This window comes from Taudactylus pleione, unplaced genomic scaffold (genome assembly GCF_031769625.1).
Source record: "Taudactylus pleione unplaced genomic scaffold, aTauple2 ptg001254l, whole genome shotgun sequence".
In the NCBI taxonomy this organism is placed as follows: domain Eukaryota; kingdom Metazoa; phylum Chordata; class Amphibia; order Anura; family Myobatrachidae; genus Taudactylus; species Taudactylus pleione.
Genome location: NW_028285654.1, coordinates 783031 through 798188, shown reverse-complemented (window position 1 = coordinate 798188; position 15158 = coordinate 783031). Strand labels below are relative to the sequence as shown.

Here is a 15158-nt window from a genome sequence, read left to right as displayed (position 1 = left end):
TGTTGTCCTCGGAGGTGCGTCTGTCCCTAGCCTGGTGGCTGCAGACAGCGCATCTCCTGGAGGGGCGCCCCTTTTGGATCCCGGAATGGGTTCTGCTCACGACAGATGCCAGTCTCCGGGGTTGGGGGGCGGTGACAGGCTCCTTGTCACTTCAGGGTCGTTGGTCGGCGGAGGAAGCGATTCTTCCCATCAACATCCTGGAACTGCGGGCAGTATACAGAGCCCTGCAGTCGTCCGGCACCGCTCTTCACGGAAGGGCCGTTCAGGTGCAGTCAGACAACGCCACCACGGTGGCGTACATCAATCACCAGGGAGGGACTCGCAGTCGAGCTGCGATGTCGGAGGTGTCCCGCGTCCTGGCTTGGGCGGAGCGCTATCTTCCAGCTCTCTCGGCAGTTTTCATCCCAGGAGTCTTCAATTGGGAGGCAGACTTCCTCAGCCGTTACGATGTGCATCCCGGGGAATGGTCGCTTCATCCAGAGGTATTCCAACTACTCGTGGACAAATGGGGGCTGCCAGAGCTGGACCTGATGGCGTCCCGTTACAATCACAAGCTGCCTGTGTACGGGTCAAGGACAAGGGACGCAGGCGCAAGTCTGATAGACGCGCTGTCGGTGAAATGGCTGTTTCAACTGGCTTACTTGTTCCCTCCGATATCTCTGCTGCCTCGGGTCCTGCGCAAGTTCAAACAGGACGGAGGCACACTGATCCTGGTGGCCCCAGCGTGGCCCAGAAGGCCGTGGTACTCCGATCTGCGGAGCCTGTCCATCGACGCTCCGTACCTCCTACCTCAACGGCGGGACCTGTTGTCTCAGGGGCCCTGTCTTCACCCGGATCTGGGTCGACTATCTTTGACGGCGTGGCTCTTGAGACAGCCGTCCTGAGGTCTCGGGGCTTTTCTAGCTCCGTTATTACCACCATGCTGAGGGCGCGCAAGCCTGCTTCCACGAGGATCTATCACAGAGTGTGGCACACTTACTTTCAGTGGTGCGAGGCCAGAAACTATGATCCCCAGGTGTTCCGAGTTTCGCGTATTCTGGCTTTCCTTCAGTCCGGTTTGGTCTTAGGATTACGTCTTTCTTCACTGAAGGTACACGTGTCTGGTCTGTCGGTGTGGTTCCAGCGCAGGATCGCTGCTATGCCGGACGTACACACCTTTTTCCAGGGTGTTTTGAGAATCCAGCCTCCCTTTGTGCCACCTGTGGCCCCGTGGGATTTGGCGGTGGTTCTTAGGGCCTTACAGGGTCCTCCTTTTGAGCCCTTGGAGTCAGTGGAGCTCAAGTGGCTAACTTTTAAAACTGTTTTCCTCTTGGCAATTGCTTCTGCCAGGAGGGTTTCAGATTTGGGGGCGCTTTCTTGTCGTCCCCCTTTTCTGATTTTTCATCAGGACAGAGCGGTGCTTCGCACTCGTCCTGATTTCCTGCCTAAGGTGGTTTCCAGGTTCCACATTAATCAGGAAATTGTTGTACCAGCCTTTCAGTCACCTGATCTTTCGGCTGGGGAGACTTCCTTAGACGTTGTAAGGGCACTCCAGGTTTATGTGGACCGGACTAGTTCTGTGAGGAAGTCGGATTCTTTGTTTATCCTCTTTGGTTTTCACAAGAGGGGTTGGCCTGCCAACAAACAGACTCTAGCCCGTTGGCTTCGTTCAATTATTATTGAGGCTTATATGCAGGAGGGTTTACCTGTTCCAGCCTCTGTTAAGGCTCATTCCACTCGGTCCGTGGGCCCTTCTTGGGCTGCTAGCCGTGGCGCCTCTGCTGTTCAGCTCTGTAAGGCGGCCACCTGGTCTTCCATTCAGACCTTTTTGAGGTTCTATGCGTTTGACACCTTTGCCTCTCAGGATGCATCCTTTGGGCGCCGGGTTCTCCTATCAGCACAGGAGCGTCCCCGCCCTTAGTTGGACTGCTTTGGGACATCCCCAAGGTCACCCTGTGGACCCCTATGGACCCTGAAGTAGAAAACAAGAGATATGGTAAGAACTTACCTTTGTTATCTCTGTTTCTACGAAGTCCATAGGGTCCACAGGGCACCCGCCCTGACGCACCTGGCTTCATATGGGCTCTGTGACTGGTCACCGGTTTTCCGTCTCCCATTTCTGTGAGTATGGTTCTTGTGTGTTCCAGTCTTCCTTCTCTCTGTTTCGTCTCCTCCTCCGGCCTGGGCTGCTTACCAACTGAGGTGCCTGTGGCTCGGGGGCGGGGTATAGGGGAGGTTGGACCCAAGTGCATCCTGGGAGCAGCTAAAAGCTTTAACTCCGTGGTGCCCGAGGATCCTGGATCCAGCTATACCCCAAGGTCACCCTGTGGACCCTATGGACTTCGTAGAAACAGAGATAACAAAGGTAAGTTCTTACCATATCTCTTGTTTTATTATCAATGGGGTGTCTTTGGAGTCCCGTTGCCTGGTGCTATAGCATGTTACCATCATTATACGTCCAGCTCCCCTGTGTGATATGAGTGATACTTCTCCTTGACAGACCCCCTCATCTTGTTCAGGGGTGTAGGAATCCGCCTGTGGAACGTCTCCTAAATCTGGTACACCTGTGTTATTTTGCCTTTCTGCAGCTGTTACGAGACCAGGCCGGTCCCATTGCTGGTGTTGAAGCTTGGCCTGTGCTTGGTCAGTTCTCCAGTATAGGCTCAATGGGAACTGACAAAACCAAGTGGCTTCATTCTGAGTTCAGCGAGAGCCTGAAGACCCTGGGGAAGGGGGTGAAAACTCTACAGAACACAGAGAATCCCCTGCAGCTGGTAATTCCATAGCACTATTACCGGTACTTTCCTGTGATGTGGGCTCGTTCTGTGTCATATCATATCCACAGTTACCTGAGGCCTCATACCTGAATGTCCAGCCTAGATAAGGTCTAAGGCCAAAGTCTGCGGGTGTTTCTTCATATACGCACAGATGTATCTCTATAATAAATGATGGTTACACACACTACAGAGGCACACTGGTAATACTTGCTATTTTGTGTTCTTTATGTGTTCAAGTCACAGCGACTCTTTGTAACATAAATAAGTCTACTCGCCTGAAAATGTATCTTGGTTGCATTGCAATGTGACTTATACACACCACGAGACTGCACTGATTCATTTCTTATCTGACTCTTGTATACAGTGCATCCGGAAAGTATTCACAGCGCTTCACTTTTTCCACGTTTTGTTATGTTATAGCCTTATTCCAAAATGGAATAAATTTAATTTTTGTCCTCAAAATTCTACACACAATACCCCATAATGAGAATGTGCAAAAAATATTTTTTTTGCGATTTTTGCAAATGTAATAAAAAAACAAAAAAAACCTAAGAAATCACATGTACATAGGTAATCACAGCCTTTGCTCAATACTTTGTTGATGCACCTTTGGCAGCAATTACAGCCTCAAGTCTTTTTGAATATGATGCCACAAGCTTGGCACACCTATCTTTGGGCAGTTTCGCCCATTCCTCTTAGCAGCACCTCCCAAGCTCCATCAGGTTGGCTGGGAAGTGTCGGTGCACAGCCATTTTCAGATCTCTCCAGAGATGTTCAATTGGATTCAAGTCTGGGCCCTGGCTGGGCGACTCAAGGACACTCAGAGTTGTCCTGGAGCCACTCCTTTGATATCTTGGCTGTGTGCTTAGGGTCGTTGTCCTGCTGAAAGATGAACCATCGCCCCAGTCTGAGGTCAAGAGCGTTCTGGAGCAGGTTTTCATCCAGGATGTCTCTGTACATTGCTGCATTCATCTTTCCCTCTATCCTGACTAGTCTCCCAGTTCCTGCCGCTGAAAAACATCCCCACAGAATGATGCCACCACCATGCTTCACTGTAGGGATGTATTGGCCTGGTGATGAGCGCGGCCTGGTTTGCTCCAAACATAACGCCTGGCATTCACACCAAAGAGTTCAATCTTTGTCTCATCAGACAAGAGAGTCCTTCAGGTGCATTTTGGCAAACTCCAGGCGGGCTGCCATGTGCTTTTTACTAAGGAGTGGCTTCCGTCTGGCCACTCTACCATACAGGTCTGATTGGTGGATTGCTGCAGAGATGGTTGTCCTTCTGGAAGGTTCTCCTCTCTCCACAGAGGAATGCTGTAGCTCTGACAGAGTGACCATCAGGTTCTTGGTCACCTCCCTGACTAGGACCCTTCTCCCCCGATCGCTCAGTTTAGACGGCCGGTCAACTCTAGGAAGAGTCCAGGTGGTTCTGAACTTCTTCCATTTACAGATGTTGGAGGCCACTGTGCTCACTGGGACCTTCAAAGCAGCAGATATTTTTCTGTACCCGTCCCCAGATTTGTGCCTCGAGACAATCCTGTCTCGGAGGTCTACAGACAATTCCTTGGACTTCATGCTTGGTGTGTGCTCTGACATGCATTGTCACATGTGGGACCTTATATAGACAGGTGTGTGCCTTTCAAAATCATGTCCAATCAACTAAATTTACCACAGGTGGACTCCAATTAAGCTGTAGGGACATCTCAAGGATGATCAGTGGAAACAGGATGCACCTGAGCTAAATTTTGAGCTTAATGGCAAAGGCTGTGAATACTTATGTACATGTGATAAAACGTTTTACACGTTGTCATTATGGGGTATTGTGTTGTAGAATTTTGAGGACAAAAATGAATTTATTCCATTTTGGAATAAGGCTGTAACATAACAAAATGTGGAAAAAGTGAAGCGTTATGAATACTTTCCGGATGCACTGTATATGCCGATGTCTTTGCTCATCTAGCCTCAATACGCCATGTAGCACAATATGCCTGGCGTGAGCAAGCTACTAGGTCCTGTGCAACTTTGCTAGTGCAGCAAAGACGGGTGAGGACATATCTGTGTATATGTGTGATTGAGTCTGAATCTGTATACAAAGTGCTACAATGCAGCTGCTTTTCTCAGCTCCAAGTTCCATTGTGCTTTGTATACAGACTGAGTCACTCACAGATATACAGGTGTCACACATCACATTACTCAGCGTAGTCTCCCATATACAGACTCAGGAGCACACAGATATACAGGTGTCACACATCACATTACTCAGCGCAGTCTCCCATATACAGACTCAGGAGCACACAGATATACAGGTGTCACACATCACATTACTCAGCGCAGTCTCCCACATACAGACTCAGGAGCACACAGATATACAGGTGTCACATATCACATTACTCAGCGCTGTCTCCTATATACAGACTCAGGAGCACACAGATATACAGGTGTCACATATCACATTACTCAGCGCAGTCTCCCATACACAGACTCAGGAGCACACAGATATACAGGTGTCACATATCACATTACTCAGCGCAGTCTCCCATACACAGACTCAGGAGCACACGGATATACAGGTGTCACATATCACATTACTCAGCGCAGTCTCCTATATACAGACTCAGTAGCACACGGATATACAGGTGTCACATATCACATTACTCAGCACAGTCTCCCATATACAGACTCAGGAGCACACAGATATACAGGTGTCACATATCACATTACTCAGCGCAGTCTCCTATATACAGACTCAGGAGCACACAGATATACAGGTGTCACATATCACATTACTCAGCGCAGTCTCCTATATACAGACTCAGGAGCACACAGATATACAGGTGTCACATATCACATTACTCAGCGCAATCTCCCATATACAGACTCAGGAGCACACAGATATACAGGTGTCACATATCGCATTACTCAGCGCAGTCTCCATATACAGACTCAGGAGCACACAGATATACAGGTGTCACATATATCACATTACTCAGCGCAGTCTCCCATATACAGACTCAGGAGCACACAGCTATACAGTTGTCACATTACTCAGCGCAGTCTCCCATATACATACTCAGGAGCACACAGATATACAGGTGTCACATATCACATTACTCAGCGCAGTCTCCCATATACAGACTCAGGAGCACACAGATATACAGGTGTCACATATCACATTACTCAGCGCAGTCTCCTATATACAGACTCAGGAGCACACAGATATACAGGTGTCACATATCACATTACTCAGCACAATCTCCCATATACAGACTCAGGAGCACACAGATATACAGGTGTCACATATCACATTACTCAGCGCAGTCTCCTATATACAGACTCAGGAGCACACAGATATACAGGTGTCACATATCACATTACTCAGCGCAGTCTCCCATATACAGACTCAGGAGCACACAGATATACAGGTGTCACATATCACATTACTCAGCGCAGTCTCCCATATACAGACTCAGGAGCACACAGATATACAGGTGTCACATATCACACTACTCAGCGCAGTCTCCCATATACAGACTCAGGAGCACACAGATATACAGGTGTCACCTATCACATTACTCAGCGCAGTCTCCCATATACAGACTCAGGAGCACACAGATATACAGGTGTCACATATCACATTACTCAGCGCAGTCTCCTATATACAGACTCAGGAGCACACAGATATACAGGTGTCACATATCACATTACTCAGCGCAGTCTCCCATATACAGACTCAGGAGCACACAGATATACAGGTGTCACATATCACATTACTCAGCGCAGTCTCCCATATACAGACTCAGGAGCACACAGATATACAGGTGTCACATATCACATTACTCAGCACAATCTCCCATATACAGACTCAGGAGCACACAGATATACAGGTGTCACATATCACATTACTCAGCGCAGTCTCCTATATACAGACTCAGGAGCACACAGATATACAGGTGTCACATATCACATTACTCAGCGCAGTCTCCCATATACAGACTCAGGAGCACACAGATATACAGGTGTCACATATCACATTACTCAGCGCAGTCTCCCATATACAGACTCAGGAGCACACAGATATACAGGTGTCACATATCACATTACTCAGCACAATCTCCCATATACAGACTCAGTAGCACACAGATATACAGGTGTCACATATCACATTACTCAGCACAGTCTCCCATATACAGACTCAGGAGCACACAGATATACAGGTGTCACCTATCACATTACTCAGCGCAGTCTCCCATATACAGACTCAGGAGCACACAGATATACAGGTGTCACATATCACATTACTCAGCACAGTCTCCCATATACAGACTCAGGAGCACACAGATATACAGGTGTCACATATCACATTACTCAGCGCAGTCTCCTATATACAGACTCAGGAGCACACAGATATACAGGTGTCACATATCACATTACTCAGCGCAGTCTCCCATATACAGACTCAGGAGCACACAGATATACAGGTGTCACATATCACATTACTCAGCGCAGTCTCCCATATACAGACTCAGGAGCACACAGATATACAGGTGTCACATATCACATTACTCAGCACAATCTCCCATATACAGACTCAGGAGCACACAGATATACAGGTGTCACATATCACATTACTCAGCGCAGTCTCCTATATACAGACTCAGGAGCACACAGATATACAGGTGTCACATATCACATTACTCAGCGCAGTCTCCCATATACAGACTCAGGAGCACACAGATATACAGGTGTCACATATCACATTACTCAGCGCAGTCTCCCATATACAGACTCAGGAGCACACAGATATACAGGTGTCACATATCACATTACTCAGCACAATCTCCCATATACAGACTCAGTAGCACACAGATATACAGGTGTCACATATCACATTACTCAGCACAGTCTCCCATATACAGACTCAGGAGCACACAGATATACAGGTGTCACATATCACATTACTCAGCGCAGTCTCCTATATACAGACTCAGGAGCACACAGATATACAGGTGTCACATATCACATTACTCAGCGCAGTCTCCTATATACAGACTCAGGAGCACACAGATATACAGGTGTCACATATCACACTACTCAGCGCAGTCTCCCATATACAGACTCAGGAGCACACAGATATACAGGTGTCACATATCACATTACTCAGCGCAGTCTCCTATATACAGACTCAGGAGCACACAGATATACAGGTGTCACATATCACATTACTCAGCGCAGTCTCCCATATACAGACTCAGGAGCACACAGATATACAGGTGTCACATATCACATTACTCAGCGCAGTCTCCCATATACAGACTCAGGAGCACACAGATATACAGGTGTCACATATCACATTACTCAGCACAATCTCCCATATACAGACTCAGGAGCACACAGATATACAGGTGTCACATATCACATTACTCAGCGCAGTCTCCTATATACAGACTCAGGAGCACACAGATATACAGGTGTCACATATCACATTACTCAGCGCAGTCTCCCATATACAGACTCAGGAGCACACAGATATACAGGTGTCACATATCACATTACTCAGCGCAGTCTCCCATATACAGACTCAGGAGCACACAGATATACAGGTGTCACATATCACATTACTCAGCACAATCTCCCATATACAGACTCAGTAGCACACAGATATACAGGTGTCACATATCACATTACTCAGCACAGTCTCCCATATACAGACTCAGGAGCACACAGATATACAGGTGTCACCTATCACATTACTCAGCGCAGTCTCCCATATACAGACTCAGGAGCACACAGATATACAGGTGTCACATATCACATTACTCAGCACAGTCTCCCATATACAGACTCAGGAGCACACAGATATACAGGTGTCACATATCACATTACTCAGCGCAGTCTCCTATATACAGACTCAGGAGCACACAGATATACAGGTGTCACATATCACATTACTCAGCGCAGTCTCCCATATACAGACTCAGGAGCACACAGATATACAGGTGTCACATATCACATTACTCAGCGCAGTCTCCCATATACAGACTCAGGAGCACACAGATATACAGGTGTCACATATCACATTACTCAGCACAATCTCCCATATACAGACTCAGGAGCACACAGATATACAGGTGTCACATATCACATTACTCAGCGCAGTCTCCTATATACAGACTCAGGAGCACACAGATATACAGGTGTCACATATCACATTACTCAGCGCAGTCTCCCATATACAGACTCAGGAGCACACAGATATACAGGTGTCACATATCACATTACTCAGCGCAGTCTCCCATATACAGACTCAGGAGCACACAGATATACAGGTGTCACATATCACATTACTCAGCACAATCTCCCATATACAGACTCAGTAGCACACAGATATACAGGTGTCACATATCACATTACTCAGCACAGTCTCCCATATACAGACTCAGGAGCACACAGATATACAGGTGTCACATATCACATTACTCAGCGCAGTCTCCTATATACAGACTCAGGAGCACACAGATATACAGGTGTCACATATCACATTACTCAGCGCAGTCTCCCATATACAGACTCAGGAGCACACAGATATACAGGTGTCACATATCACATTACTCAGCGCAGTCTCCCATATACAGACTCAGGAGTACACAGATATACAGGTGTCACATATCACATTACTCAGCGCAGTCTCCCATATACAGACTCAGGAGCACACGGATATACAGGTGTCACATATCACATTACTCAGCGCAATCTCCCATATACAGACTCAGGAGCACACAGCTATACAGTTGTCACATTACTCAGCGCAGTCTCCCATATACATACTCAGGAGCACACGGATATACAGGTGTCACATATCACATTACTTAGCGCAGTCTCCCATATACAGACTCAGGAGCACACAGATATACAGGTGTCACATATCACATTACTCAGCGCAGTCTCCCATATACATACTCAGGAGCACACGGATATACAGGTGTCACATATCACATTACTTAGCGCAGTCTCCCATATACAGACTCAGGAGCACACAGATATACAGGTGTCACACATCACATTACTCAGCGCAGTCTCCCATATACAGACTCAGTAGCACACAGATATACAGGTGTCACATATCACATTACTCAGCGTAGTCTCCCATATACAGACTCAGTAGCACACGGATATACAGGTGTCACATATCACATTACTCAGCACAGACTCAGGAGCACACAGATATACAGGTGTCACATATCACATTACTCAGCGCAGTCTCCTATATACAGACTCAGGAGCACACGGATATACAGGTGAAACATATCACATTACTCAGCGCAATCTCCCATATACAGACTCAGGAGCACACAGATATACAGGTGTCACATATCGCATTACTCAGCGCAGTCTCCATATACAGACTCAGGAGCACACAGATATACAGGTGTCACATATATCACATTACTCAGCGCAGTCTCCCATATACAGACTCAGGAGCACACAGCTATACAGTTGTCACATTACTCAGCGCAGTCTCCCATATACATACTCAGGAGCACACGGATATACAGGTGTCACATATCACATTACTTAGCGCAGTCTCCCATATACAGACTCAGGAGCACACAGATATACAGGTGTCACATATCACATTACTCAGCACAGTCTCCCATATACAGACTCAGGAGCACACAGATATACAGGTGTCACATATCACATTACTCAGCACAGTCTCCCATATACAGACTCAGGAGCACACAGATATACAGGTGTCACATATCACAGTACTCAGCACGGTCTTGTGGGGCGTCTTAGTTCCATCGCATTGCCACTAAGACGCAGTTGGACTAGACCTACCTGGAGCTCACACCCTGTCTAGGGTGAAGTCGGACCTCTGATTCCATTGTGTCACCTTTTGAGGTCAGCTGTGTTTTGGGCGCTTATTTCTGTATCTGGCTATAGATTGTTTCCCTACAATTATTTATCTACAATTATACAGGGAGGAGGAGGCAACCAAGACCATGTGTATCTGGACTGGTGATTACCAGCGGAATATAATGATTGTTTAAGTTGACTTGTCGACCTGACCCCTCAAAGGCAATCGGTTATCCTTTATATAAATAGCTTACATAGAGATCTGAGCTCTGCGTGTGCACCTGGCAGAGCCAGCCCCAGCCATTTTGGTGACCTAGGCAAAATTTTGTCTGGCGCCCCCTATTGAGTGTGTGTAAAATTTATATATATATATATATGGTTTAATATTAAAATATCTTTTAATATTAAAAGATACTGAGCCACTTTGTCAAATGGCAACGTTTTGAAAATTTAGTCCGTCATCAGGATATGCATATCTCATATATATGTATATCTTGATTACGGATTAAATTCCGAAACGTTGCCATTTGACAAAGTGCCTCAGTATCAAGAAGCCAGCATTGAGTGCTGCTGTGTATACATACATACATACTCACTCTACAAGATTGGCACCACTGTTGCTGTTTTGATGTGATTTGGAGTGCCGGCTATTCCATGTATGTTTTATATACATGGCCCATGGGAGGAGTGGCAGTGCCCTCTAGTGGCCATCTTGTCTCCTCCTCCAGTGGCCATCTTGTCTCCTCCTCCTGTCGACAGAATGAGCTTCTGTGCAGAAGCTCATTCTGACTAAGGGCGGAAGCGGATCAGTCACGTAACCGGCCATCTGCTGCGCTGCACGATCGGAGAGCTCCGATCGTGGCAGCGCGCTGGGAGACAGAGGGTAGTAGCGCTGGGGTCGACAGTGTGGGAGGCAGGGGCAGAGCCCTGGCATTCCAGTCGCCCTAGGCATTTGCTTATAATGCCTATGCCTAGGTCCGGCTCTGGCACCTGGGAGAGCTTACAGGACAGCGGCTGGCTCTGTATGTAAATGCCCCAGGTCGGGTCACATAGTGCTCGGTTATCACTCAGTATTTATCTCTCTGCATCTTTTTCAGATCTACCCCTCGGTCAATAATGTACGGACCAGTTTGGAAGGATATCCTGGTATGTACCAGCAGTGGGGAAAAGCTGAAAGGAATATTTGTAATATTTACTGTACATTGGTCCAGTTCTATAATAGTTTTCGTGGCAGGGAGGCACAGCGTATGCAGATGCTAGATCAGTGTGGACTTAATGAAGAAATAATGACTGTTTGATGGGAGGGGGTGATAGGAAGCAGGTGTTGGAAGGGAATAATTATTTTAAAGAACCCTTTTGAAAATACTTTATAAATCAGATGCCATATTTCTCTCAAAGTCTGTCTCACTGTGATCAGCAGTTTAGGCTACAAGCTGTTTATCTGGCACAAGATTAGACAATGACAATAGCATACTCCTAGTATAGTGCAGCTGGCTGGGCCAGTCCTGATCACATCCCCAGTTATCTCTCATATGTACCAATGTTGTCACAATTAGTTTTCTTAGTTTCTGTTGTTTGCAATTAATTATTATTGTTTTGCAGCTGGCGGCTCTTTACCGTACAGTATCCAGAGCGCTCAGAAACAGCCATGGCTACACTCCTATTTCCAGTAGGTCACAGTTTCTCACAGTGGGGCTTATTACCTACACGTATGATGTAATGGGTGGGAAGCAGATGGACGGAATGCCGACCGCCGGCTTCCCGATTGTACAATCCTGGCAAGGGTTAAATGACAGGCGTCGTATTCCCCGACGGCTGTCATTTTCCCTACGCCAGGAGCCCGACACCCGGCTCACCAATCAAAGGTAAGCCGGGTAACGGGCCCACACAGCCGCGGGGGGGAAGAGGGTTAGGTTTAGTGTTCCCGAGGGGGACTTGGGCTTAGGCAACCCCCCAGGAGGTTAGGTTTAGGCTGGGGGAAGGGAGGGTTTGGGTTAGGCACCCCCAGGGGGGGGGTGTAGGGAGTGTGTGTGTAGGGTTAGGCACTTGGGGGGGAGGTTAGGGTTAGGCACCCCTAAGGGGAGTGTTAGGGGGGGGAAATTAGGTTAGTGAATACTTACCTTGGGACGATCAGGATTTTCATCCTTGTTGGGATTTGAACCGCCGGCCATGCATGAATCCGTAATGGGTGCCTGTTACCAGGCTTATGTGCTCCCACTAGAAACATTGTGATGTGGTAAATAAGGTCCCAGCTATATCAGGGGTGGCTCACTCTCCTGCTGTAATCCTGCCCCTTGGCCTGAGAGCCGGTTCACAACCTAATTTAGAGACCAGAGATTATATTTATAAAGTTTTATAAGTCGCCACTTCTAAGTGAGTTTCAGGAGCAAATTTACAGCGATGCTCCCTGTAAGTGTGATGCCCGGCGCGCTTTCCACTTACTGTGATTTCCGCTTCATTAAATTGTTAACTGAAACCCGGCAGGAAGCCGCCACATTGTAAATATAGCTCCAAATGTAAAGGTTATGAAAGTAGCTGTTGATCGATGGCTTTGACCTGTGGATTTAAGACGGCAACTGTAATGAATGCTAAACAAGCCTGATATAACATTTATTATAGTTGCCATCTTAAGTCCAATGGTCAAAGCTGCTGTTCATTATCGGCTGCTCTGAAATCCCGATGGTTAGTAAATCTATCCCTAAATCTGGTTCCTGGACAATAATATGGCGTAGTGGGAGGAGCATCTATGATTAGCAGGGCCAGGAGATGCATTACATGATCCCATCCCTCCAACGTTGTCCCTATTTTTCTCCTTTGTAGCAAGTGGAAAGCGGACACATCGGGCCGTAGCCGAGCGATGCCACACATCAAAACCTACATGCGGGTATCCCCGGACTCGCAGAAGCTGGCATGGTTTCTAGTGACAAGGTACCTATGTGTTAGTGACGTATAGGTAGGTTCTACCCCCTGTGGTTAGCATTTGCCGCGGTGGCACTAGGTTGGATGTATAGTCTCTAAACATGGTGTCTGGCAGGGACGAGAGTAGTAATTAATCCTATATTCCACTGATGTGTTCTCGATCATGTATGGACATTTGTTTGTTGGCCGTCCCTTCCAGCAATCACATTAGCCGGGCTGGCTGGTATCAGAGCCTGTGATAGAAGGTTTCAGGGTACACTACCTCGTTCCTGGCACTACCTCGTTCCTGGCACTACCTCGTTCCTGGCACTACCTCGTTCCTGGCACTACCTCGTTCCTGGCACTACCTCATTCCTGGGCAAGAGAGAGAAGATCAGGAACATAAACTCCTGCATGTAGTGTAATAGAAAGTGGCGCAGAAATGTACGTTCCTATCTCCTGCCACGTGCGTTTACCTTCCCTCATGGTGTAATAGAAAGTGCCGCAGAGATGTACGTTCCTATCTCCTGCTACGTGTGTTTACCTTCCCTCATGGTGTAATAGAAAGTGCCGCAGAGATGTACGTCTCTATCCCTCCTGTCACGTGCGTTTACCTTCCTTCATGGTGTAATAGAAAGTGCCGCAGAAATGTACGTCTCTATCCCTCCTGCCACGTGTTTACCTTCCTTCATGGTGTAATAGAAAGTGCCGCAGAAATGTACGTCTCTATCCCTCCTGCCACGTGCGTTTACCTTCCTTCATGGTGTAATAGAAAGTGCCGCAGAAATGTACGTCTCTATCCCTCCTGCCACGTGCGTTTACCTTCCCTCATGGTGTAATAGAAAGTGCCGCAGAAATGTACGTCTCTATCCCTCCTGCCACGTGCGTTTACCTTCCTTCATGGTGTAATAGAAAGTGCCGCAGAGATGTACGTCTCTATCCCTCCTGCCACGTGCGTTTACCTTCCCTCATGGTGTAATAGAAAGTGCCGCAGAAATGTACGTCTCTATCCCTCCTGCCACGTGCGTTTACCTTCCTTCATGGTGTAATAGAAAGTGCCGCAGAGATGTACGTCTCTATCCCTCCTGCCACGTGTTTACCTTCCCTCATGGTGTAATAGAAAGTGCTGCAGAGATGTACGTCTCTATCCCTCCTGCCACGTGCGTTTACCTTCCCTCATGGTGTAATAGAAAGTGCAGCAGAAATGTACGTCTCTATCCCTCCTGCCACGTGCGTTTACCTTCCCTCATGGTGTAATAGAAAGTGCCGCAGAAATGTACGTCTCTATCCCTCCTGCCACGTGCGTTTACCTTCCTTCATGGTGTAATAGAAAGTGCCGCAGAAATGTACGTCTCTATCCCTCCTGCCATGTGCGTTTACCTTCCTTCATGGTGTAATAGAAAGTGCCGCAGAAATGTACGTCTCTATCCCTCCTGCCACGTGCGTTTACCTTACCTCATGGTGTAATAGAAAGTGCCGCAGAAATGTACGTTCCTATCTCCTGCCACGTGCGTTTACCTTACCTCATGGTGTAATAGAAAGTGCAGCAGAAATGTACGTTCCTATCTCCTGCCACGTGCGTTTACCTTCCCTCATGGTGTAATAGAAAGTGCCGCAGAGATGTACATTCCTATCCCTCCTGCC

At 47.3% G+C, this 15158-nt stretch overlaps 1 protein-coding gene across 4 annotated transcripts in view; it reads left to right on the top strand.

The window, feature by feature from the left end:
* The window catches only part of TDP1 (tyrosyl-DNA phosphodiesterase 1), a 122381-nt gene that overhangs the window by 32403 nt on the left and 74820 nt on the right, over window positions 1-15158 (top strand). For all 4 annotated transcript variants that reach the window (XM_088462509.1, XM_088462508.1, XM_088462510.1 and 1 more), the window contains exons 10-13: window positions 2568-2753; window positions 11714-11762; window positions 12219-12285; window positions 13437-13544. In XM_088462509.1, coding sequence (XP_088318635.1) covers window positions 2568-2753; window positions 11714-11762; window positions 12219-12285; window positions 13437-13544 — 410 coding nt within the window. The remainder of the gene's footprint in view (window positions 1-2567; window positions 2754-11713; window positions 11763-12218; window positions 12286-13436; window positions 13545-15158) is intronic.